The 27860-nt window shown below is 39.9% G+C and overlaps 1 protein-coding gene across 1 annotated transcript in view; it reads right to left on the minus strand.

The window, feature by feature from the left end:
* Positions 1–27860, minus strand: part of HERC1 (HECT and RLD domain containing E3 ubiquitin protein ligase family member 1) — a 118541-nt gene that overhangs the window by 57317 nt on the left and 33364 nt on the right. Inside the window, exons 3-23 of the mRNA XM_027704409.1 lie at positions 20247–21202; positions 18994–19089; positions 18503–18697; positions 16710–17021; positions 15950–16046; positions 14278–14421; positions 13621–13748; positions 12987–13131; positions 12476–12647; positions 11248–11382; positions 10350–10515; positions 9668–9793; positions 8226–8447; positions 7272–7424; positions 6964–7096; positions 6311–6502; positions 5584–5805; positions 4534–4707; positions 2799–2913; positions 2580–2700; positions 495–666 (exon numbers count right to left, since the gene is read on the minus strand). Of these exons, the coding sequence (XP_027560210.1) occupies positions 495–666; positions 2580–2700; positions 2799–2913; positions 4534–4707; positions 5584–5805; positions 6311–6502; positions 6964–7096; positions 7272–7424; positions 8226–8447; positions 9668–9793; positions 10350–10515; positions 11248–11382; positions 12476–12647; positions 12987–13131; positions 13621–13748; positions 14278–14421; positions 15950–16046; positions 16710–17021; positions 18503–18697; positions 18994–19089; positions 20247–21176 (4150 nt within the window). The 5' untranslated portion in view covers positions 21177–21202. The remainder of the gene's footprint in view (positions 1–494; positions 667–2579; positions 2701–2798; positions 2914–4533; positions 4708–5583; positions 5806–6310; positions 6503–6963; positions 7097–7271; positions 7425–8225; positions 8448–9667; positions 9794–10349; positions 10516–11247; positions 11383–12475; positions 12648–12986; positions 13132–13620; positions 13749–14277; positions 14422–15949; positions 16047–16709; positions 17022–18502; positions 18698–18993; positions 19090–20246; positions 21203–27860) is intronic.

The raw sequence follows: 27860 nt of genomic DNA on the forward strand, positions 1-27860 counted from the left end.
GAGATACTCAAAGACAGAAGTGAATTCCCACTCAGTCAGCCCCGTTATCAACAGCAGTTTTGTTTCCAAACTTCAGAATAACATTACCCTTCAAAGCTCACTACAAAAAATAACAACACATACAAACACAGCAAAAATTCTATATATATAAATACTGATGAAAACTTGGAGATCTGTTGGCAAGAACTTCAGAGGAAATAATATGAAAGCCATTAGTCTTGCAGACAGTGCATATAAGAAGTGTTAAGATACAGCAGATGCCCTGGGAATTGCCCACAAAGGCAGTGCACTTGCCCAGTATTCACATCCCCTTGCATCTGAAGACTTCCCTAAATCAATAAAAACACTGCACCATTTTATAAAAATAAACTTCTCACGATGCTTATGCAGACAAATCTTTCACAATTTTTTAACTAATTGCTCGATTTTACCTCAAAGAGAAAAGGACACTGTCCTTCCAAAGGACATCATTGACACACAGAACTAGTACTTACTACCAGCTGTCATAACTTCATGCTCTCTTTCCTCCTCTTCATCTTCTTGTTCTGGGTGTCCTTCCTCTCTGTCACGTTCTGCTTGCTCCTCCATTTCTGCTTCTTCATCAATTGTACGAGTAAAAGAATGTTCTTGAGTATCAACATCAGCAGATTCTTGGTTATCCAGCATCTTGATGAAAAAAACCCACAAATCACAAAGTGAAAAATTCTCACCCAAATGAAAGATGAATGTAAAAGGACACAGGTATTGAGTAAGGGGTTTTTCCTATCAAAAAGATAATTTTGATACTCTGTGAAATGAAAAATATCAGCCGTTTACATTCAAGACTCTACGTCAGCTGGGAAATTTAATTTTCCTTTAGTAACCATTACTCAGATTATTTACATAAAAATGCCTCCTTGTAATGCTTACTTAAGAGTCTACTGTCAAACTTTGACACTTCAGCATCAAAGCCTTTGGAAAGTCATCCTGTTGAATCATAAAAATTATTCCCTTAAAAAGAACATGAATACAATAAAACTTATTTGATGGATAAGATTGTTCCTTAAAGTGATAGTAAATATGTTCCCATTTTTCTTCTTAACAGTTCTGCATTTGCAGTTCTTTTCCTCCCTTTCATTTCCATAAAATTACCAGATTTACATCCCAAAGATTAGCATATGAGGTGCGCAGGAAGTTTAATGGTCTTAGAACTTGAATTTAAATTTTTTTCTGATTGAGTGGATATAGTTGAGTTGATGCTTTCCCTCAGTCTGAGGATAGAAGTGCTGACCAGCAAAATACATATTACCCAACAGATAATTTTCCAATGCAGGAAGCAGCTTTAAACAGTCTCAAGAAGGTAAAGCTTTAAAACATGCAGTTACAACAGAGGTTTCGGAATACTTTAGAAGATAATTAATCCTACAAAACTTGGAGGAAAAGCATTCCACCCACATAATTTATCTGCAGAAAAAAACAGGTGGTCTTGACAGCAGCACGTCATGGTCACCATTTCTCTGGCTTATTTGCCCTCCTCATTCTGTCATCAAGCCTGTGTTTGCTATGCAAATGCAAAGCAGACACTTTTTCCCAATAGTATTAGATCTGAAACAACAAATCTACTACATGTATCAGATTTGCTGTGCTGCATCTGCACAGTAACTGTGAGGATTTCTGGGAGAACTTACTGAACATACCCAATGCTTTCAGAGGTGCTGAATGTCTTGCAGACATGTCAGACCCCTAAACTGAGAAACCAAGTGGCCAAGACACATATCCCCAACATTAATTAAGTAGGCAACGTATGCACATGGTTTTATAAAGAGCATCACTAGTGCTTTATAATACAGCCAAAAAGCCTCTTAATCCTCATGTCACATTAGAATTTTGTCGGTTAAAAATATCTTGCTTAAAAATCCTATCAGAGAAACCTGAATCCTGCTTTAAGGAGTACTTTGTAATGCCCAACAGGCCCCAACCTGGAGTAATTCCATGACCGTTTCCATCATCAAATGTGACCTGGCTTAATGAAACGATTCAGAGGTTGCCATCGTGCTGGTTGCATTCCTGCAGGGCAGAATGCAATGGCAGACATTCAGGCAGGGCTGACAAGGACAGGTCACAGTAAAGCAATGTTAGGACTAAGGAGATAATCCAAGCAGGGAGGAAGGAAGAAGAGGTGAGTAAGGCAGGGAAGGGGAAGAGAGAGGTACAGAGATCAGAGGCCCAGAAAACTCAGCTGGATTCAGGAATGGCAGCCAGACTAAGCTGTGGCCTGTCCAACACAGCTAAGCCACCTCCATCAAAGCTCCAGGCTTCTATGGCCCAGCACATCAGAGCCACGGTCACAGGGAAAGCCAGGCCTAAGGCTGTGCTCCAGCCAAATGCTGCCAATCAATCCTTGGCTCCAACTGATTCAGCATCACATGTACTACAAACAGAATCCTCATTACACTCTGCCCATTTTCATTTGAAAACTCCTGGAAGTTTTCAACAAGACACAATGAAAATACCAGCAACGAATATGAAACCAACATTATGTAATATTTTCTGAATACCCAGTAGAGCCTCAAGAACTGAAAGGAGATTTCCAGCCTTACCCATCTGTCTCTTGAGGATGATCTGGTCTGAATGAGTTCCATGTTCTTGCAGGCAAGCAAACGGCTCCGAACCTTGTACACACAGCGGTAAACTTCTGCCAGGGCCTTGCCAGGCTGGTACCTGCCAAAAAAGAGACCCAAGCCAGAAAAAAAAAAGATCACACAAACTGCCTTCCAAGAATTCAATTGAACTTTTAAAAGCAGCTTTAAATGACTTGCCTGCTCTCACCACAAGCTTGACTGAGCAAACTCGTGTGCTTCAGAAGAGCTGCAAGAACAAATCTGGACACAGTGTCTAGGAGTGATTCATTACTTAAAGTTGCAGTATCCCAATCTGAAAAGAGAAAGGATTCATCAGAACTGGCTGTTCCCAACAAACAAAAGTATTTTCAGTGACATCATAAAAAAATCTTCACCCCTTTAAATCCTTCAATTTAGCAGTAGCTTCAACGCTTAAGAAATGTTCAGCATCACTCACTCATACACACAGGTTACTTCAGACCAGTGTGGGTTTGGCTGCTCAAGGTCCTTCAGTCTGATGGCCAAGAGTGTGCACACAAAGTGCCACCAGAGAGCCAGGGAGCAGAAACTAGGGTGCAACCTGTCTTTCAAGTAACAATAGCAAACTGGAGCTGTTCTCTTCTGGGGCACAAATTCACACGGATCTTGCTTAGAAACACATCATAGTTGAGACTTTCTGCTCTTTAAAACATGTTTGAAACCACGTTCCAGCATCATTTCACAGTTTTGCTCATGATGGAAAAGCCTTATCTCCAGCAGGAAGGCCAACTGCTCAAGCTTAAAAGCACAAGCTTCACTGCTAATATTACCAAGAGACCTTTTCAGGTTTTGAAATGAAGGTTCAACTGGTATTTTCAGGAACTGACCTCCTAATTTCAAAAGAACTTTTCCCCATTTCAATATTATTTTCATAATGGTTCTTTTTACTCGATTACAAAATAGCCAAACTTCCAAGCAAACCTCCACAAAGCACCATCATTTTCCACAGGGGAAAAAAAAATACTGTCCCACTTCCTTATAAGTATCCTCAGAACATCTTTTTCTATCAAATGTTATCTATGAATCCTTGCAAACTGCTGTAGAAATGACAAAAACTCACCTGGCCACACACAGTTTATCTAACACACCTGCTCCTCAGTCAGTTTGCATTGTGAACAGAGCAGAACCACACCAACTTCTAAAGAGCCCAGCTCCATAGCCAAAATTACACATATCAGCCCACTCATCTCAGATTTTGTAAATAGATAACCAGCAGGTTTTTTTACTGGAATTCCTGCTCCTGTGGAACTCTCTAAAAGAACCCTCTGTGTTGCTCTCAACAGGCTCATAAGACCACTTGTTGTTTTCTTCATCCTGCTCAGCTTGGCCAGAGCCACAGAAAATTATCTCTGGATACTGCAGAGTTACAGTACAACAACAATATTTGGTGGAGGTCATTAAAAGGAACCTGGGAAGCTTGAGCAGGAAAACCCAGATTTTATGCTATAAGCATGAGGAACTATTAACACTGTAAGGCCAGCCTCCCAGAGACTTGACAAACAAAGGGTGACTTCATTCCATTCCTAACATATTTTGCAAGTTACTTTGCCTTTCCCCATCTCCTCCCCATTAATTTTCCCTTTTAATTGTCAGTTTTACCCTGCTCTACTCGGAAAACAGAAAAACCAACAACTGAGTAAGCAAACAAGAGTTTCTTCTTACCAGGTCAGGGGAAAAAACAACACTAAACTACATGTTTGCCAAACACTGAAATCAAGGTCAAAAGAAAGAGAAACAGCAGAAGAGAGACTGTAGAACATAACAATAAATTATTTTTCCTTTTGCAGAATTAAAAATTGTTGCCAACAAAAATCCAGGATTGTCCTAGGAGTGTAGTTCAGGTATGTAATATATGCAATATGCTTTTAACACACACACATTTTCAACACCTTACCTTTACTAACAGCATAATCTTGCATACTGATCCAGAGGCTCCTGGCTGGCTCTTTTGTACAACCCAAGGCCAAATCAACATAGACTGTAATCTCAGGTCTCAGCTTATAATCAAAGGGCTTCTGCTCCTCATTTCCAGACAGGGCCACTTCTAACAAGGAGCTCATGCATTTGTCTGACAGAAGGGAAATACCCAAGAAATTAAACTCTGCACATTTTGAAGATCATACACATCTACGTAAAAGCACTCTACAATTAGTTAAAAAAAAAATTAAAAAATCAAGACATCTCATTGTCCTACAAAAAATTTACATTAGACAGGGAAGTGACTTAAGAGTTACAATTTACATAAAACCTATGGAGATTTAGAAACATTCTCCAACTCCTCTTCAATAGCAAAAATCTGTATCGGTAATTCCACTTGAACTGCACAGCTTGCAGTTACTGCCTGGACCCATTTCAAAACACTGTGTCTTATAAATAAGTCTTGAAGTCTACTCAAGAACCAGAGGGGATGGGAACAGAGATGTGAACTGAAGAAGAGGTCACAAAGAAGCAAAAGCAAGGGCACTGTTCAGATAGGAAGGGATGACTAGAATATTAATGCTGAGTTGTTACCAATTCTGGTAGATCATAACGACTTAAGTTTGTTATTAATAGTATTGTTTCTAATTAATAAAAAAATTCACTTTGCAAGTAGAATGTAAGATAATATTTTCCAATAATTAATATGAAAAACTGAGCCTCTGGTGTGCCTGTTAAACGCTGCTGAGCATCTAAGAGTTAAACTCTTAAAATTAACTCAATAAAGTCTGTGTCCTTTCACTGAGAAATTGCAGATTTTACTTCCCTATGCATTTCCAAGACCCTTCGTAAACTACATCATACACTTAAACATCCATTTTGCAACTTTTTGCATTACTCCACAAACACACACCAACGCTGGAAGACAACCCCTGAGTGCACAGACCCATTCAAAACATCATGAGAAATTTCAAAACGGATCACGAATATTTACAACGACCAGGAGACACTGGCATTTCACAGTTACCTAAATGAGGAATATCCATTTCCACCCCATCACTGAAAAGTGGAGTTTTGAGCCAGTAGGCCGTGTCCTGTTCCTCAGGGGATACGGGAGGGCCCTGGAGCATCCCCCCAAGGCACCTCCCAATGAGCAAGGCCACTGTCCTCTCGAGGTCAACGAGCCACACCCAGGACTGGGCAGGCTGTGGCAGGGGCACTCCGGCAGGGTCGATCAACTCGGGGCCACCTGAAAGGATTCGCCCTCAAATCAGTCACTCTTGCCCAGATGTTACAAACAATTCCAAAATCAGCAAAATTAACAGATCTTGTTCATATTTCCCCGTTAGTGGCAGATTTGCCCCTCAATCGACTGAAGGAACAGCAGGTACGACAAAGAGGCCACTTAACATGGTGACTACAGCAGCAGCACAGGCCATCACCATTCCTGGCACAGCTGCTCACGAAGGAAAGGCTCCTTCAAACTCTGCCCAAGAGTATTTTGTCCAACACACACTTCTTTGTGTTCTGATAAACATGTACAGATACAGGAAACAACTGGAAACTGCACTCAATTAAAGCAGAAAAAGTATTTCACAGCAAGGGCCATTAATACATTTAGGAAATGGAGAAGGAGACGTAGCAAGATACACAGCTTAAAAAAAAAAAGCCATCTTAAAAGGGAAAGTTAAACTTCCACTACAAAAAGGTGCCATTCTTTACTTTTCAGATGAAAAGCATGTTATTACACTTACCATGAAGAGGCCACTGTAATTCTTGATCTTCCAGAAGGGCTGCAGCAGGCAGCAGCCTGTTGAGACGATCTAAAGGTGGCAGCAGATCCAGCAGGTAACTCAGCAAGGGCCGGGCTACTGACACTGGCAGCAGCAGCAAGGAATTGACAATCTGGGAGAGCATACTGCCAGCAGCTGAGACGTAAATCACATCTGCAGGGGGGAGAGCAAAGCTGAATTACAGTTATATTCCAAGCATAACAAGGCCATGTAGCAAGTCAAAGAATTGCATAAAATTCCTCAGCTTTCTCAAAATGTCTCCATGGCACGTGTTGAATTGATGGGTTTAACAATTATCAATCTATTTTGTATTTTACTAACACACTTTTCAGTGATCACAAAAACAGCACTTTTAAAAAAGAGAAATCTAGAATTAACAAAACTGCCTCTGTGCATTATTGTTTCAATGTCTTCTCCATTCTGTATTTTCCCTGTATGTCAAATGTTGTATCAAAAACACGAACCAGATGCTATCCCTGGGTAGACACCTAATCTCCTCTTTTGGGGGATGCTTGGGATGTCCACTTTATGCAGATACAGGAAAAACAAGGTATTTTGTTATTCAAATCTAAGCTTACAGAGCCATCAATACTGATTTTTCCATGAACATTTACCTCTCAGTTTTTCCCCAACACTACCATTCCAAGAGCTTTCCTTCAGCAGTGTTGCAGAACGGGAATAGATATCTGTGGCATGAGGCAACAAAAGCTGAAGGTGTTTGTGGAGTAGAGCCACACTGCTGGAATTCTAGAAGGAAACAAACCAACACAAGAATAATTCTGTAAATATATTTAAAGGGTTATTTAAATTAGTTTAGCTTTCAAATACTCAGATTTACAAACAGGAACCTTACAACATTGTGGTGCTGATGAATACCGAATTAGTTTTTTCTCTCCTAAATGATAAAAATAAAAACACACACCTCACTGACACTGTTGATGTGGCAATAAGCCAGCAGCTGTTTCTGCAGTGAACATAAAAGCTCATGAAGATGAGCAGGTTGGCTGTTTTCTGATGATGATGTACCTAGTAAAAATTTATCACTGTTTTTTTCCAGTTCTCCAAAGGCTTGGTCCTATTAAGACAAAAAGGAGGGGGAGAAAAAGAACAATTAACTGTGCTTCAAATGCCATGAAACCTGACAATCATCTTAAAAAGAAACTTTTATTTATCTTTACTATATGCCAGTGGATCATGGGATAACCACAGCTAAAATTACACTTGTTTAGAAAGTCACAGTAGTGATCGCGATGGCTGTCAAGTGAACACTTCTCTTCTGAAAAGGTTTCTTTCAGAGGCAGCAATGTTTTTATTCAACTCCGCAAGGCTAACTGGGTGACAAAACCCACTCCCTAACCTGGCCCCCAAATCACAGTATGTTAAAATAAGTAATAATCTTTAGGATCTGTTGGGGGCTGATGCATAAGATGTTCAGTCAGGTAATAAGCATGAGGTAATAACCCTAGTGAAGTTAATTAGACAGATTCATGCTCCTGGTGTCTGCCTATTGTTCCCTGGTGGCTGAGATTATACCAACTAAAAACATTCCATGCACTTCTTGTGTTACATTCTATCTGCCAAAAACTTCGAAGCCAAAGCAAGAGCAATAAAATAGTCTGATATGAATGCAGCTGCAGTTACATAAGTCATCTTAAACAATAAATACCACTATAATAACACAAAAACCATATTGTTAGAGATGATTTAACTGATTTTAGTCCACTTCAGGACAAATACATATTGCACTGCTACTTTAGATAAAAGAAAAAGAGCACCATTTTCTTGAGATGGAGAAAAAAAAAATTAACCCTTCTACGTATCCAAAATTCATTACAATTTTAAAAATAAAGCAATTAATTACAAGGCCTATACATACTGTATAAAATCCCAAATTTCTCAGCAGAGTCTTCATTAAGATTTCAGCCAGGTGAGTGTCTGGGTGGCTGCTCTGCACAGCATACGTTTGATCAGAGAGGTTTCCATAGCTGATACACAGCAAGGAGGTTTCGGTGGTATCTGAGGGTGAGCTGTAGCCAAGCAGGGAAGCCACGTGCGTGTGATCCTGCAAGCTTGTCAGGATGATGTCCAACTGCATTCTCTAAAGAAAAATGTTTAGAGGCACATAAAACATTCTTTGTTAATGAGGATAGAATAAATAAGGAGCTATGAAGGAAAAAGGATTAGACGTAGTTACAATGAAAATATTGTAATGGGACAGAGAAATAAGCTGGAGGACTTTACCAAAAACCTCCAGGTTTTCCTGTAGATTTGTAGCATTAGAGAACAGATAAATATATCAATTAGATGATCATACCTAGTAAAATCTGAGATTAAGAGGAAGATATTAGACACTGGACTAAATGCTTTCTCCAGTTTGTTGGAGTTATCTGATTATTTGGGGGGTTGGTGGGGGACACACCATTTTTCTAGGCTGTATGTAGGAAAAAGGGTAAAAAGCAGAACAAGCACACATGAGACCAAGAGAGGTGGCAGATGCAGAGTAATGACCTTCACCTTTAGTGCTGATCCCTAATGCTGCTGGTTCTGAATGCTGGAAAACCTAAACTTGTTCTGCCCTAGTAATTGTCAGGGGGTTTAGTTTGTACCAATACTCATCTTCACAAATCTTTAGAAAATCAGAATCAGAAGATTCTACTTCATAGTTTCAGTATCAAGTGTAAGCCAGTCTCTTCCTTAGTGTATAAAATACAGGATTTGACCAGGATCCTATGTGCACAGAACTCAACAGTACTTTTGCTCATTTTTTCAGTCTGAGACTACTGCTGAAGTTTCAGTTCCTATGCCCTCAAGGACAGGAACAGATGTTCCTTGAATTTTTTTCCCTCCAATGTAGGATACTAGGCAACCATCCTAACCTGAATTAATTCCTGTTTTTTGCAATCAAGAAAGAAAAAGACAAAAGGAACACTGCAGTCATCTTCGCAAAGGAGGGTGAAATCCATGTAGGGAAAGCATTATACAAGTATTCTTCCCAGGAAATAATTTTCTGTTTCCAAGACACGTTAAATACAAATAGTTAAACCCAAATTCAAAAATATCTACTCTTTATACTTGTCTGGATATGCTGACACAGCAATTCCTAAGCAGCCAACATGCAGTGTTCCCTGTCTCACTGGTCTCTGGTTTAAGCCAGGCTACCTCCAGGTTTTGTCATGCTGGGCTTTGCACTGCACCTCACCAGGAATGTGCTGGCACTCTGAAAACAAGGCTCACCTCAGTTCACAATGTTCCAAACAGAAAAAGCCAAAGCAAACCACAGCTGCTTTCAAAGCATGGCATATTTTTACCTGACCTTACCTGTCCTTTTGATAAGCTCTCCCATCTATCAGGACCTTGGGGGAGCAGGGAATGGAGCAATTCCATTCTCTCTCGCAGTGGAGGAAGCAGCATAGTTGCGCCTACTGACAGAGTCTCGATTACAACCTAAAATTAGAGCAGCAGAAAATACTTCTTCAGTAGGGAAGGGGGAGATAATCGACTCACCTGTATCTTTAAAAAACACAGCACATCACCCATGACATATCCAAAATATCTTGCCTAATTTCATTTAACATCAGAGTTCTATCTCACAATAGCACACTAATTTTTCATGTTGTGATGCAAAGTCATGCAGTACATTGAAGAAGTGAAATAAATGAGAGCAACAAAAGCTGCTGTTTCCTGTAAGAGTACATTTAGGAGAATTACTCAACTGAGTTAATTACTCAATCCACAACACTAACATTTTAGGCTCATTATTGCAAAGTTACAAAATAAAGCAGCTTTTTGACATTCTTCTGCAAACATTCTCCTCTGCTTTCACATCATAGAACAGTGATGGTGACTGCAGTTTTTACCTTTCACGAGTAGAACCGCTAAGTCAGACTCATGTTTATCACAGTGCCAACTGCTGAAAGTCAGATATATCTCTAATTGCACAAAGAAAGAAAGAAGAGAGAGTAGCACAATTTTCACACGCAAACAACAGAGCGTGACTTACTTCCTGAATTTCATCAGGGACAGAAGAGTCCATCAGTCTAAACAAGAGATTTCGGAGAGGCCCAGCCTGGCGGCCCAGAATGCTGGTGGCTACACCCCCAGCCAGTGCAAGTGCAAGGTGATTAGAAAGCAGCTTCAGACACAATTTAAGAAAATTGTGATGTTCCCTGCAAAAAGAAATACATCCCTGTTAATCTCTCCTACTCCCTTTTCACTTATTTGTGCACTAAGCTTTTAACTCGCCTTAGATATTTCGTACCAGAAAAGATAAGCAAATTACAGCTGGGAGTTTGAAGAACCTCTTCTGAGAACCTTTTGCCAATGTGCTTAAAAGAACAAAACCCAAAACTAGAAGGGAGAAGTGTCTTTGTGGACAATGGTTCCAAGAGGTATCCACTTTAGAAATGCAGTCCCATGAATCAGGAGGCAAAATCATCCAAAAATACACAAAGAGGTAAATGTATTATTCATAGAGAAAAAAAAAAAAACTTTTAAGAAGTAATAAATGTAATCTTCTCTCAGAAGATTTAGGAGCACAAAAATTGGGTTAAAAACAAAAGGTCAGGGTATTAGTTTCTAGTCTTTGTAAAAACCTTCCGAAAAACTGTTAAAGGAGTAAGAACTAACAAAGCAGAAACAATAAATGCATTTCAATTACATAGAAAAATGTGTTTCAAAGGAAAACTCTGAAATAAAGCCTTTAATTCAGTGCATAATGAAAATAAACTCCAGACAAAAGATCCTGCTACATTTGGGCCACTGCAGAGCTCCTGAAGGAGCAAGGAAACCAGACTTATGTTTGTTAAAGAACACACTAACCAAGACTAAGCCAAGCACTGCTGCTGTAAAGAAAAACAAAATAATTATAAAGATCTGTAACAAGCACATGCTGTGTGTACCTTGAAGAAGGGAAAGGAAGAGGGGGGATTTCACTGTTGATTTTGTCACAGTAGTGCTCGAGGAAAGAGCGAAGATGAGAGAAGGTACTTTCTTCCAGGTCTACGCAGTAGGGTCTGTGCCACGCCACGACCTGCCTGCAATCACAACCAAAGGAGATCACCCTCTGGAAATACTCCAACTGCTTTAATAAATTAACAGTTCAAGCAGGTTCAACACACACTTAACCAGTTTTTTTCTTAGAACAAACCAATATGACTGTGACAGACTAACTTCCTGACCTCGGGGGTATTTTCTGCTCTCTCTGCTGTAAAACTCTTTACAAACAAACATTCTAAAGAACAGGAACACCTACAATGCTATAAATATGAAGCCACATGTATTTAATCTGACTCGTGCAAAGGCTGCCCAGTACTCACAAAGCTGGTTTTAGTACAAATGTCAGATTATAGAGACCTTGACACAATGCAGGGAGAGTTCAGAAGCAGTAGTGCCACTTAGTACTATTTGAGTCTCACTATTTTCTGAATTGATAGCTCCTGTGAAAACAGGGCATTTGAAATTCTTCTTGAATTATCTTCCAAATATTAAGCTTTTCTATTCCTTTGTGTTAGTTTATATGTAAAACTATACTGGTTCACTTCAATCACTTGCTCATGTCTTTGGTGTAACAAAGTATTATTTCACTTATTGTACATTAATAACCAAACTATTTATTTAGGCACCTGGTTTCAGTTTAGGTAACCTGGTTCAGTTAACAGGTAACCATACAGAAATTTTTTAAGATGTTTAAATCCACGTCAGCAATTTGTTTGAACTTCCCCTTTCCCAAAGTCTCCTGCTTAGTGCACTCCTTGTTACACTACAGGAAACTTCCTAAAGCCATAAGAATTCCTTTCAGAAGCAAAAATAAATACTGAGTTGTTTCACCTCCCACTGCCTAACTTCTCAAAATTTTAATAAACAGAGGTCTAACAGCAGGTAAAAAATCTTCATACACGAAGAACTAATATCCAAATCCTTTGTGCTGATATAGTTTCACTTGCAATATGCAACAATTGGAGGAGAGGGAAGAGGTGAGGAGGGAGGGAAGACTCTCCAGCCCAAAACATTACAAGCAGAATACTTGAAACACATGGTGTGGTGAACACCTTCAGGGAGTAGTTAAATATATCCCAAAGAGGACTTGTATAAAAAGCAAATGATACGTGTCCCCAGTGTCATCATTACCTGTCCCTTGGAAGAGCTGTCCAGGCAAGGCTATGGGATGTTCCTGCTGAGATTTGTTGGATTGCAACTCCATCTAAACCACTTACTTTCTTCGGTTTAGTGATGGGACCAGTGGAGTTTCCCTGACCACACTGTCCCATTGAATTGTTACCCCAAGCATAAACTTCATTATCTATAAACACAAACAGAGCAGAAAACAAAACCTGAGATACAACTGCTTTTGACTGAGAGGCCTGGAGACACACCATCTATAACGCTGCTGATGCTTTTGAAAAAGCACGCAGGATCACTCTTGAGGAGAAAAGGCAACGCAGAAAGAATCGAGCCTTGCAGAATTTACCACCTAAGGAGTCTTTCTGCTGTGCCTTTTGCAACCGGACGTGTCTATCTCATATTGGCCTTTTTAGCCACCAGCGCGCTTGTAACAAACGTGGGTAGAGCCCCTCCTAAATCTTTGTTCGCGAAGCCCGGCCATGATGGATGATGTATTTTTACACCTTATTGTTCTTACCATGAGAAAGTGCCAAGCAGTGACTGTCCCCAATGGAAATGTCCACTATCCTGGTAGCAGCCAGCTCCTCGACGAGTTTGGGTCTGAGAGCAGTGGCCTCTGAGGAGCCGCAGCCCAGGCAGGCCCCGCAGCCCCACGCATACACCTGGAGCAAAGCAACACAACCACCCCAACATTTACCTCCGAGCTTTCCTGAGGTTTTTCAGATTAGAAATAAAACTTCCGGTTAACACCTATATTCTAAAATACACATACGCTTTAAAAAAAAACCCAACCTATTAAATCACCTAATCACCTGAGTTGGTTCATGCATTAAGAATTACAAGCATTTAGCTGCTTTTTGTTTCCTGGATCCAATTTGATTTTTACACTGGTTACTTTTATTAACCTAAAAATAACACATTTTCTGTGGCTAAGCAAGGATCTTGAAAAGTATATTTTCACATGACTCTTCAGCACATTTTGAATCACTCCAGCACAGTAGAAACCGCAATCTCTAATCAAGAACTTCACTGTTATTTAAGTACTAGTTGAACATTTTCTCAACAGTCAAAACAATAAAAGCTGAAGTAACGCGAACCCACAGCACCTTCATCAGCTCTCATATTTGGAGTGAAAACTGGTTTTTGCCTACCTGCCCCGTTGATGTCAAGGCAAGTGAAGACTGGCTCCCAGCACAAACTTTTCGAATAAACATTCCTTGCAAGGCTTCTATAACTTTAGGTTTATATACCCTGTTTGTATCACCATGACCAAGTTTGCCTACAAAAGGAGGAAATACAACTGCAAGGTATTTTCCATGGATAAACAACAATCAGAAGTCCCCCACAAAGAATTCTTTTTGGATAACCAAAAACGTCAGAGTGGATTTTTAAAATTAAAACCTGTTACAATTTTTACAAAACCTATTCTCTTTCAATTACAGTCTCAAGGAAATATATATTCGTTACAGTGTACTTTAAAATTGAAATATTAATCCCAGGCAGTTAAAATGCAACAGTTTCTAGGATGTGAATAGCTACCGTCATATCATGAGGGAATTTATTTTGAAGTTATCAGCACAGCATTTTCATTTGAATTGTTCATGTATTCACTGAGCTTTCTCCTCCCATAATCCTTTTTAAACTCTATAGTCTTGCAGTCAAACTTCAAATATTGTATTTAGATGTTATAAGAATCCTTTTCTTGTACAGGTACCAAACAAAAACCAGAACCAAAGTGCAAGGAGCACTGAAACTCTGAGGTAGATGGAATAACACAAAATTACTACCAAAATGGTACTTTTACCTACCATTGTCTCCTCCTCCAAATGACCACACTGTTCTCCCATCTTTGGACAGAGCTATGGTGTGTGAACTGCCACAGGAGACCTCTCCCACATTGCTGATATCTTTTACTAGAGTTGGAATGTTGCGGCTGTTGCTGTCACCGTGACCTATGGGAAAAAAGTAACACGTGTTTTCTTTTTGTGAAGCTTTAAGTTCTATTTATCTTTTGCAATCATAAAGATTCTGCAAATCCCATGTGTTCTGTGCTCATCACAAACGACAATTTCTGCCCACTTTGTGGAAAGATTCACAGACAGGTTTGGAAGCCACCTGTGGTAAAGGTGCCACTGAATCCTAAGGCTATTTTCTAGCTCGCTGAAAAAAAATATAAGGAATTACTAATACAAGTGCCTTTAATAGCAGTTGATTAGGCAGCTATACATCCTAACAGTGGGCAGCAGGTCTCCTGAGCAGCAAGGGGAAGCTGCAATAAGGGCACACTGTCACTACTGTCCCTATTGCACAGCCAAGTCACAGCAGCACCACAGCTGGCTGGGGAAAGTCACAGTCCTGACTGGGCCTTTCTGCAGAAACCAGACATTACAGTATCTCCTACTCCAGAAAATCTTTCATCTCTAAGAAATTACAGAAATTCTGCAGATGTGGAAGAAAAATGGAGAAGAGGGGGAAAAGAACAGCCCATCCAAAACTGATTAAATATGAACAATGTACTAAGACCTAACTAAATGTCACCTCTTAGCTGCGCACTGGAACTCACCATTGCACGCTCTGAGACTCCCAAAGTACATCAAAACTCCATGTCAAGGAGAAATATCCTCAAGGAGAATATTCCCACATTTCCCACCAAAGTTGTAAGTTAAACCTCTAACCCAGTGTTCTTTTCTTGACAGCAGGGAGAGGCTCAGCACCTCCACTGATTACCTTGGAAAACTGTGACAATTTAAGCTGTAAAACACTGTCCTCATCTTCTGCCCCGTCACTTACTTGCTCTCACCCCTCTATACTTGGTGATGGTCACATTCAGAGCAAAGACAACAGAAAGGAACTAAACTTGAAGCAACTTGCCCAACTTGAAGCAATTTTCTATGCAAAACCTGCTGGTTCAACTGAACCTGCTGGAGAAGGTGTTTCCTACCAGGCACAGCAGCTGTACACCAAAGGTGACCAGACAGATACAGCAACTTGCAGCAAACAGTAACACTGGCTTTTTGTTTCAGTTAAATTGCATTTTTTAGAAGCATTAAGGTAAAAGGACATTAAGGCAATCTGGCAAACAATGTAAAGTATGCTGACTATTAAAATTAGACCCTTGATACTATTAGCCAGGTATTCCTGACTGTTCAAAGAACCATCCTCCCACCACACTAGAATTCCAGTTTATTTAAAATGTCTACTCTTTACATTTCAGTAGCATTAGCAATCATATGTAGACTTATGAATAAAAGCAACCTCTCCTGAAATTAAAAATATTTTTAACAAATTCTTTGTAAAATTAACTGTATTAAAAGCTTTTAAGAATCTCTGCACTAGCCACCTATATGCACACACCTGCATTATGTGCGTATGTGTATTCAGAGTGGACAGTTAGAGAACAAGGCAAATAAATGTACAGAATCATTACCAGACACAGACATTCTCCCAAAAGAAATGTTTTCCCTGAAGTGTTAAACTTACCCAGTCTCCCAAAGTCTCCCTCTCCCCACGTATAGAGCTCTCCATCCTCTGTGACAGCAGCACTGTGCCTGTATCCCGCTGACACACAGACAACCACCTGAACCACAGGCAAAAATAAAGATTCAGTTTTTACACAAACCAAACAGGAAGTCTGAAAGCTTCTGAGAGCCAAGCTCCAGAAGCAGTCTATGCAAATTAACTTGTTCATTCATGTGGATCAAATACACACACAAGTGAATCTTTGCAATCTTTCCTATTTCTTATTTGGTTAGTAGAAATAAATATGTAAAAAGCAAGTTATATACAACTGCTAATGATTTATTTATCAGGCAGTTTTAACATGATGATATCCTGGTCTTACAGGAGAAAAAAGAAGCATCAGTGGATGTTCAGAACACTGGTCAAAACACACAAAGACAGGGAGAAGAAGGTCTTATAAGACAACACAGAACCACTTTCCAAATGAAGCCACTAAGGAGTTATAAGTCAAAGTCCTGATGCTGCAGTACCAAAAGCAACCCTCTCCTTCCTGGAATGTTTTACTCTTAAGACTGTGAGAAGGTTTCCTGACAATGCCATTGTCCAGATCACAAGCTAGAGGTAACCACAAGTTCTAGTGTTTTGCTGAAAGCAGACCCAGCTTCAAAGAGAAGTCTAGAAAAACACACAACTTTTTCCTTAAGATTTTATATATTTCATATTTTACACAACATCACAACTGAACAGAACAAAAATAGGTGTTCTACTGTACCAAACATACCTTTCCTTGCAGGGGACCCTGAATAAGTTTGGGATATTTCTGAGTTGAACTATTTCCATGTCCCAGTTTTCCATAGTCACCGTCACCCCAGCTGAAGACTTCCCCCTCTGTTGTGAATGCTAAAGTGTGGCCATCAGATCCTTTTGAAGATGACACCTTTTTAATAGACCTATGAGGCTCAAAAGTCAGTTTTTTCAGTGTGGACTGATTATTGGAGTCACCCAGTCCGAGTCTCCCATAACTGCCTTTCCCACAGGCTCTGACAGAACCATCCGTAGAAATGACAAAGGTACAGTATTGTCCAGCTTCAATCTACAAAGGAAAGGTTAAAATAGTGAAACACAGAAATTAGATAAATGCAAAATTCACATACGGGTCTAGAAGCTGGTATTTTTTTAACAGTATGTCAGGTTTCTTTATATGACCTTTCCATACAACATAATGTAAAAACATTGGGCTGCATTCAGATCTCCAAAAGTCACAGAGGGAAATTGTAATTTGTTAAGAGCAAACCCAAAAACTAACAGCTTGATACAGCACTGTGGGTCTGGCTTAATTTTAACCAGTGCCAAGTGATAACATTACAGAAATAAGCCAAATGCTAAAACTCCATTCTCATTTGACACTATACATTTTAATGACATAAACATCAAAGAAATAAGACTAAAAGTTTTCAAGAGAATAAGAACTTGCCTCTATTGGAAAGTCAGAGCTCAGCTGACAAATGACCCAACAGCAAATCAACTAACCCAGCAATAATTTGCTACAGGAATCTTTAAGTGCAAAGCAGGTTCAAATCTGAAGCATAAAGGCACATATAAAACAGCCCCACACAGGTGTCAGACTGCACAGCCACAGCCCTATTTACTGGGAATTAACATCCAGAGAACCCTAAACCAATTATCAATTGTTTGATTAATTAACAATTATCGGTTGTTTTAGCTAGAAAGCTAAAGAAAAAAATCTTTATCCCAGTGGAAAAAAAAAATCACATAAATATGTTAGAGAGGTGTACACTGTATTAATAAAAGAGTAACCCACTCATTCACATTCCACTCTTGTGTATGACTGTTTTGGAAGTTTTCTGAATGTATAAACTTCCTTCTGATGCCCAGCCCTGCAGTCCACTGGCACATCAAATATATCAGTGACGTCAATAGAAACAACTGCAGAAAACGCACCTGAATTGTCTAGTGACCAAAAAGTGCTTTTACTTGAGTCAACACTGCAAAGCCAATGTAGTAAGAGAAAAGCAAACTATTATATCCTGTGCCATGCATCAACAAAAGTGCTCAATGGCAATGGCAGAATCTGTGACTGGGAGCAGAAGAGCATGTACACTCATTTTCAGAGAGCTAATTAAGGTTGCTGTGTCAGCAGTTAGCCCAGTCTGGACTTTTAAACTAGGCAACCTTGGTATGAAAATTCACCAAAGGAAAAGAAGATTGAATAGTTAAGACGCCTTTTAAGCAACAGTAAAAAAATCCAAACCAAAACCAAAGAAACACCACCAAAAAAAAACTCCAGGCAAACAAACTTGTCTCTGTAGAGCAAGTCAGGTAATTCAGTCGTTCTTGTTACATGGATATTTATCTGTGTGTGTCATTAAAAACAAAAAAAATGTTTCTTCCAGGCATCAACAAAAGTAATGAGATACTTTCAGTCCAATAACTTGTGTGATCAGTTCTGAGCATCAGACCTTCATTACAAGCTGACACCCCATTTCTCAATTTCACACTGTAGCTGTGAGGCTGCTGAATGTCACATAATGTACCACCAGAAATGTCACTCACTGTCTGTGCATCAGAAAAACTTGGAGCGAGCTTGGGTTGAAGTATTTTCTCCTGAGTGCCTTCCACCAGCTGATGACTGCTGTTACTGCCCCAAACATACACCTCACAGGTCTCAGACACAATGGGAGCATCCCCAGTTTGGATGCTGTCAGGGCTGGCACATGTCCTGGAATAGTCTGAAGCCATTCGACACACCTGGGAAAACAAGCAGCACTTGATGTTTCTTTCCCCACAATCACAAGGCTTAATGCACCTTTAACTGCCCCCCCCCAATATGATCCTCTGCCTAAAATACAAATCACCATCACCACATCATGAGTTTGCCCAAGTGACTTTGTTTTGTTACATCTTAGTTTTTCACAGGTTTTTGTCCCCTCTTCTACTCCAGAGTAACTCAGTCAAGACTGGGCTGCACCCCACGTTCACATCGACCCCATGAGTGAGGGGGAAGGAAAATACAATCACCTTACATGCTTTTTCCCAAGACATACCTCTTCAAATAAACACAGAGCTGCCTCATACAGGGAGCACAAGCCATCGGATGTTCTGGTTGGCTCCCTCCATTGACTTCGGTCAGCAGACGAGCCCTACAACATTCAAATGTTGTTATTGTGACAAACATACTCCCAGACAGCAACAGGGCACCTGTGCAAAATACATCAGGGATTTGGGCTTGTTTTTATAAGCATAAGTACACTACCTTTTCCTGAGCTGTGACATCTGCACACACTTCAGGAAAACAAAGATGTCACAAGTGCTACTTAAACATTCTTACTGATTCGTTTTTGTGAAAATATCCGCGTTCAGAGTTAACTTCTCCTAATACTGTTTTGTTCTGAAATGCATGTTATTTGTGTTCAAAGTGATAATTATTTTAAAATTACTAATCATAATTAATTTTATCTTTATGTATCTTCCATTTTTTGGACTCTAATTTCATATCTGGCCTAAAACCAACCACAAACAAAGCTGCCCATCGGGACATACAATCCAATTCAAATACTGCCACTATCATGCTCTTCTCATGGTCCCCATTCGTTAACATTTTTTAGATTTTAAAAATTATGTTTATTAACAAGTAATATAAGCCTGAGAAGAAAAGGATGACCAACTTGAGGGAAAGTCATTCTCTGTTTCAGTCTGAGCACATGAGGCAGAAGTTTGCCACAGCTTCTGATTGCACACTGTGCCATAATTTCATAGCTTTGAAAAGAATATTCATCTAGGACCAGAAGTACTCAACACATTAAAAAATGTGCCACACTTCCAATTTAGCTCATTTTCTTATCAAATTAATTTCTGAGCAGTAGCAAAAACGCTGAACATCCCCAAGATGTATAAGCAAAGGTCCAAGTGAAGTGGGGAGCAGGAAACAAAGTGTAACTCTGAATTTCAAGCCAGAAAAACAGTTCCATACTTTGTAACTTTTTTGCTACGCATTTCAATGTACAAGTGCAAGTGGATCAAGTATGTCCTTGATTCTTTCCCTGAAGTTAAAGCACAATGACTGAAGTCACAACACAGGGGCTGCTTTGCTGTTCCATCTTTACCTATGAGGAAGCAGGTGGGCAAGAAGGGGGGAAAAGAGTTGGTAGGCAACAAAGGAAATACTGAGGAGAAAAATTAACAAAATACCCCTTTTTTTAAACACATTGAGCAAACTGGCTTTCAGTCTTGAGAAACTATTTAGTTAAGAATGCAAGCACATTGCAATGCAGACAAGCCCAAGCTGGTCTGTGCCTACCAGAGACCGTCGCATCTGCGTCAATATACTCATGAAGCAATCAAAGCTGATCATCCCCTCTGGACTTTGCAGCAGCTTGCTTTTCTCCATGGTGTTCACCACAGCTGAGGCACCCAAAGCCATCTCTATCCACTCCAGAAGGTATCTCAAGGCACCTCGTTGGGCAGCCAGACCAAGCAGCAGCTCCGAAGCTAATCTACGACCTAACGTATCCGCCCCAGAGTTCGGGATCGTGACTCCTTTGAGAAACGTTGTGACTTGTGACAAACAGTCCAAACCCATGGGTGGAATCTTGCTTTCATTGGCTAGAGACAAGGGTGGCAGGGAGCTGACCACCTCTATGGCAGTGTGGATGACGTCGTTGCAGAGGCTGAGGCCGGGCCCCGCCGCCGGCATCATCCAGCTCTGCCTGAGCAGGGCGAAGAGCAGGCTCAGCCCAGTCCGGACCCCCATCTCGATGAGCGCGTCCGTGCTCGACCGGGGCCGCTCGCTGACCGAGTGCACATCTGTGGAGCCAGAGCTGCTCTCCGGGGAGTGCTGCTGCTGCTTCACCTTCCCCTTGTCGTGGTATTTGTTAGAAAGTGCATAGAAGACGCGCTGCAGCACCAGGAGACGCTTCCGCAGCGCTCCGGCAAACGGAGAGTCCGAGCACACCATCTTTGCCAGAGCCAGCTGGCTGCTAAGAAGGGCATCCAGGTAGTGGTCCTGTTCATCACTAGAGAGAGATTCCCGCTCAAAATCTGGTAACTGAGGTCCTTTGAGGCACAGAACCTGCTGGGGCAATGGCACTACTTCTTTATTGCTCACTAACTTAGCATACAAGACAGACACTCCCTCCCTTGTGGCAATAGATTCACTGTCTTCGGTGATCCAAGAGCTGTTGAGATGCTCAAGCCATTTCAGCTTCACTGGTGGGACCATAGCTGCCATGCTGGGTCACTCCTTTGCCATTAGTCCTGAGGATGGAAACAACTGTCAACAGGTGGGCAACATCATCTACAGATCTTACTGCTCACAGCAGGACAAATCCTAATAATCCCTGCAGAAAGTAAGCACCTAAAAATCAGTCACCAAGAATGACCAAGGTTTCCCCATTTTACCCACATGTTTGTGCAACTTCCTTAACGTGATGTAAGAATTTTAGTGGAAGTCTGCTTTTTCTAAACACATATAGGCAAACATTCACACAAAGCTTAATTTTGCTACGCTTCAATGGAAATACAATTGAAAAAAACAATCTTCTCTACAGAGACAGCAAAATGGAGGACAAAGACTTCAAAAAACCCCACAACATGATACACAAGTGAATAGAGTACCAGAGTAAACCTTCACGTTACAATAAACAACATTACTAATTCAGGCCATAGCTAAGGGCTCGACCTGTCAAACACATTTTAAGTGCTTCTGTCACAAGCCACTCTTTCCCCTTTCTGAAAACATCTCCTTAAAACCCACATCAGAGCATTAATGGCAACCAGGACAGATGGCTGGACTGCTCGAGTGGCACAGTCTGTCAGTGCTACTCACTCAGAGAACAGGCTCCCCAGAGCCAAATGCACAATACAACTATTGACAAGTAAATTTACAGCATCAAAAATTATGTATTACATTACATGAATGTAATGTGTGATGTAGGAGAGAACGTAATAATGAAGCAACACTGGTTTACCAGGAAGGGTCAAACTGGTGGCTAAACCAACCTGACAGCTTATGACATTCCTTCAAATCAAAGGCATCAAGGAATTTGATATATTTTTTCTTTCCTGTCAAAAATTTCAGGAAAAAAAACTAAACACTTTATAAATCATGACAGTTTTATGTGGATTCAATCAAAATCAATGAAACATTACAATGAAATTATACAAAATTCCTGGGAATCCTAGGGTGAAAATGGGAATTCCTCATCACATACCACACAGGTTTTTTTGGCTAGCACCAGCTCCTGGAACACAACCCTACTGACTTTTGCACTGTCTGAACTCAAGTCAACTTTAGCTGAATGGATAGATCCCTTTTTCCCTTGTTATTCCCTGGAGAGAGGTCGAAGGGTCTGAGCTCCACACAGGAGGTCTCAAACCTCACTTACAAACTCCATCTATGAAACTTGAATGCTTTGCTATTAAATCACCTGTAATTTAACTTTTAGGTGACAAGTATTTTCAAGGTTTACAACTGATTAGCCAGGATTGCACTTTTTGTTCACTGGTTTAAAATTCAAAACCTAAAATAAATCAAGAGATGGAAAAGTCACACTTTAATTACAGAATATCAAACCTTTTTGAAAGTTAATCTGAGTGCATCAACTTTCAAGCTGAACAAGGCAGTAAGTCCTCTTTGATCACTTCAGAAGGGAGAATATAGTGTTGGAAAAGCCCCATGGACACGTGGCATGGACAGTACGGAAATGTGCACATGGCCTGGTAGTTCCACAGGGCTCAGTCACCACAAACCTCTAAACCATTCTAATCAAAATGAAAGTGTGAGTTGTTCATAAAAAAATATCAGAAGGGCATCTTGTATATTCAAAAGACTTCAGCCTTTTTTAGGCAAATGATATTGTAATTAACTACTTCTAAAAATTCAGTTTACTGAAGAACCATATGCTGTGAAGATAAAATTTGGAAGTAAAATGGGGGAAAAGTCAAGTTAGCTTTTATTTAAGTTCTGAGAGATCTTCTCTATCTTGAAAACAACAATGTAATATTTTGATGAATAAGCTGGTAAAACAGTGACAGCAAAAAGTATAGAGGCACCTCTGTACTAAGTTTCTAATGGAAATAGCAAGCCCTTTTGAAATGGAATACAATAAATTCTGACACACAACACAGAGGAATTCTCTAGTCTTAAGCTGTCATTCTACCAGGAAAACATGTATGTCAGGTTAAGAAAAAAATCTTCTCTGAAAAGACTCATATCACAAAAATAAACAAAAAAGTAATCTGCATCAAGAACACCAAGTGATTTTTTTTCCCTATTTTTCAGTAGTTGAGAGTCACAAAGTAATTAATTGCTTTTTAATCTTTTAAACCACAGCTATAGGTTACCTGGTTATTATTTGAAAAGTACACATGAACACATTTAACAGACAAGGCAATTCAAGATTTAGATCTCAAGAACTACAGAGGTGCAGGGTTGATAAGCACATCTCAGAATTATGATTTATGTCTGCACTGAATTATACACTGGGTGATCCTGCCCTCACCTTCTGGTATTTTACACAGATAAAGGATCATAATTCCAGAAATATCCACCGAGTTTGAAAAATATCTCACGTACAAGAACACAGACTGATCACTAGTTGAGTCCAGGGTTTTTCTAAGTCTATGTCTGAGAAAATTTTTAAAAATTAATACATCCAAAGAACACTGCGCTCCCAAAGAGACACTTGAGTTATTAATTTTAATGCTGGCAGCATTTAGAACTCCAGTTTCTTCAACAGGATTCTTGATGTCACCTGTAAATTTGGGCAAGGCAGTTTATAGCTTAAAATGCAGGGAGGCTTTTCCAGAGTGAAAGAGTGTTTTCAAACTGCTCCTTTAAAAAAGAAGTGTTATTTAAAGTAACCCACAAATGCTTTACCTCCTATTGTACAAACCAGATTTGTTTAACTCCTGCTTTATAATCATTAACCATGGGTTACATGGGTTCTGAATGACCACTTGCTGTTCTTTGACCCTTTAAGTTCTAATGTATCACAACTTCATCAAAAATAATATAACTCCCTGAAGGAGAGGTTTGTGTTCCTTGCTAGTTTGAGCCCTATTTGATCTAATTTCAAACTCCCTGGGGGTCTTGTGTGACCAAGTTCACCCCTTCTCAAGAGGTAAAACACGGGGATGAAGCTACACTGAGAAGTTCCCTGAATAAAGACTCATTCATGGGCTTTATGCTTTGCTTACACCAGCTACTCTTCACTCAGGAACTTCAAACCGTGCTCATGTACCTCAGAGATGCAAATACTGCTCCTTTTCCTGAAAGCTGAGAGATTTTCTCCTTTTCCCCTCGTATGCACCTCTAAAAATAGAGCCTGAAGCTTGATCTGAGCTCTTAGAGGTCACCTGCTCTCCTACTGCAACTTTAAGAAGAAATCTGTTGGTCCATCCTGAAAATACCACCCAGCTCCATGTGACAGGTATCAGACACTGCTGGGAACCCTGAGAACTCTGCGTACAAATGTGGATTCTCTCTGGCTCTGCCTGGAGCACAAGAGTAGCAACTGCACATCACTGAAGTGAAGCAGAAGCCAGGTAACAATGGCAAGCACAGTGTGCAGGCAGAGTTTGTGGGATTTCTATTTAAAAAAAATAAAAGGCAACAAAAAGATCTTTTTGAAATTGCAACAACCATTCCTTCTTAAAAAACAGCCCTATCGCATTTTGTTATGTGTTTACATTTTCATATTTTGGGCTCCAGTTAGAGAAAATAATTTATTCCATAAATAATAACTTATTCTACTGTCATTTTCACATGTAGTAAACCTCCCAATCTTCCAAGTGAACAGCTCTCACTGGAACAAAAAAAGCTACAATGTAACCAAGATGATGCCTTGAACATCACCTACTGCATAATTTCCAGATAATAACATTTTTAATCTGCAGTTATTAAAGAAATCGTTCGTACTTCATATAAAAATATATCTGCCCAGCAGCAGGTGGAGAAAAATCTATTCATGCCGACAAAACATGAACCAAAAAAGGCCAGTTCTCCTTCCCTTATCACTTCCTTTCTCCTCCTGCTCCACAGAAATAAAAAACCAACCAACCAACCAAAAAAAAAAGTAAACTGTGAGAATGTGCATCGCAACTCATCTGTCATATCTTTTAGAACCACAGTTCCTGTTGAGGAAGTGGCTATTTTGGGGGAGTAAATGTCCACACATATGTTACTGTTGCTGATTGGTAAGTCAGCTAAAATGGGACTCAAAACTCACAGCTGAACAAGGATCACAACACAGTGTCATCAGATTTAACACCTATTTCCAAAGCTTACTCTAGGGAACAGTTAGGACAAAATATACACATCAAAACCCTAAACCCCAAGTTATGTATCCTGGATGTTGAATTTTTATTTCAAAATAGCAGTGGGAGCAACTTAAGCTGCACTGGAGTAAATCTAAAGATAACTGAGCCAGCCTTCAGAGCTTCTTTGCGAACTCAGAATTCCCAGTTCTTTGTTATGAATTAGACACCACCCTGCACAACCTCTGCCTGAGAGGGGGCTGTGAGGAAAAAAAAAACATTCAGGAGCACATTTAAGAAGTGAAAACACCAATCAAGTGGAGCCAAGGAAACTTTGTTACACCAGGAGTAAAGAAGCAGCTTGAAAGGAAGCAAAGATAAGGCATCAAACTACCTTCAGCAAAACCCAGGGCAAGACCAAAGGTCAGGTGCATTCCTCAGAAACCTTACTTGGACAGAAGAATTTGAGTATTCCTTACCCAGCTTAATGGCTGTCAAGAAAGTGGTTTTCATTAACAAGTGCTAGGAGGAAGATTCAGAAACCTACTGACTCTACAGGCAGTTCCAGCAAGGAAGAACTGCTGCCAGCCAGGGGATGCAGGGAAAGGCACTTGTCCACCACTCTCTTGGAAAGCACTGCTGAAGGTGAGGAACACGCTGGAGGAGAGCTCAGAGTCACAGCCAGGGCCACAGCTGAGCTGAGGAACAGGCTCAGACCCATCAGTCCTGCACTGGAATATTTGCAAGCTGTAGGACAAGGAGAGTTGTGAGTTGCCCATCACTTCACTGGGACACAACAGCTGGTTTTGGCTCCTCCATCAGATGAAAGGGAATGTGAAAAAAGAACTTTAAAATGAAGCCTTGAAAACCGAGGGACATAAACAAGGAAGGCTTTTTGCTGAGCTGTGAGGAGAGTAGAACACCTAAATTACAGAAGAAAATATGATTAGGAGAGCTCTCTCCCAATATTATAAAACCATGGAAATCACTTGCAGAACAAAAGGTTCTTTTCCTTGTATCAGTCCCTCACTCCAAATGCACCCAAAGGTAGCCCTGCAACTTCCAAAGCTGCATCTCCCTGCACAAGGAGGGAGCATCCCCCAGGTTTCAGATCCTGTGTTTCCAAGCACAGAAGTCCAAAAGCTACTTCTGAGTTGCTCATGGTTTGCACCATTGTGGGAACAAACACGCACACCCCAACCATAAAAACTGCCCGTGCCATTGTCAAAATCTAAAGTCAGAATCAAGTCTTCACATCTTGAATAACTTGTCAGCATAAAAGAGAGGCAACGGGCTGCACTTCAAATTCAAAGAAATCAAATTACAAGCAATTCTAATCGTTCTGAAATCACAGTAATTAAATGGTTGGCACCCATCTGCACACAGCCAAGGACTCAGAGAGAACGAAAGTTCACAACAGATTTCATCATCCCTTTATCTGCATATTTCTGTTCATCTGTTTAGTTAGATGATGATTTTTAAGAAGTTTTGGGTTAGAGTGTGTTTGCTGCACCTAAGAAAAAATAAAGGCAAACCCAAGAGCCTGCAAATGTTTGTCAGCAAGACAGAGTAAACATCCATAATAATTGACACACTTAAGATATTCCCTTTCGAGTTAAAATATAGGGGAAAAGAGGAAAGTTGTCATATTTCAGGGAGAGCATGCAGCCTTCAGCGGCCTAGCAAATAATTTTAAAGAAATTAAAATATTCTGTGTTATTAAAGAGTTTGGGTTTTCTTAAATAGGAATTAATTCAGCCTGAAACTGCCATGTAATTCTTACAGGTCACTTAAAATACTCATTTTTGAGGTGTTAGCTTGCCTACAATAACTAATAAATCACATGTATTAAAATGGGAAAGGCCTGTTGCAAGTCATCATTAAATACAACAGACTACTGAGCATAAGAGCTTTCAATTAAGTTTATATCACTAATAAAATAGGCCAGTCAAAACATTTAACGAGAAAAACTGTCTATTTTCTAAGGAAATAGAACCATTCTTGTATCTCCAATTAGAACAAAAGAGACTGGAGATGCATCTAACTACATGTACAAGTTATTTCCATGAAACAGAAATAAATTATGAAGAGAGAAACTATAAATACTGTTCCTTTCTTCCCTCTGTCACCACAGCAATTTAAACTCGGAAACAGAAAGAGGAACTTGATCTTGCAATTAAACCCAGCTTGTTTATTTTATATACACAATACCAAATCACTGACTGCATCACTGATGTCCAACTGACTAGGAAATATAATAAAATAGGTATTCCACTAAAAATGTTTCAGTATTTTTAATATATACATAAATATATATATATTTATATTATATAGTATAAATATCTCAGTATTTCCTGTATGTGTGCCTGAAGCACAAGTAATCTTTGTGCAACAATAATCTATTTTCCAAAGCGGAACGATTCTTGCAAAACATCAAAAGATCAAAGGGAAATTATAGGGAAGATTATTCAAAATGTATTTTTGTGTTTATATAATGTGCATTACAAAAGGTAAAATGGGACTGAAAAGTAACAGTAAGTTTTCCAGCCACTTACCACCATCTCCTACATGAGCTATGGAAAAAGACTTTTCTAGAAAGGGAACAAAGCAAACAATAAAGAATTCTCATAAACCCACCTGTTTGGCTCAGACTGTC

This window comes from Neopelma chrysocephalum, unplaced genomic scaffold (genome assembly GCF_003984885.1).
Source record: "Neopelma chrysocephalum unplaced genomic scaffold, ASM398488v2 Primary Assembly neopelma1_274, whole genome shotgun sequence".
NCBI lineage: Eukaryota > Metazoa > Chordata > Aves > Passeriformes > Pipridae > Neopelma > Neopelma chrysocephalum.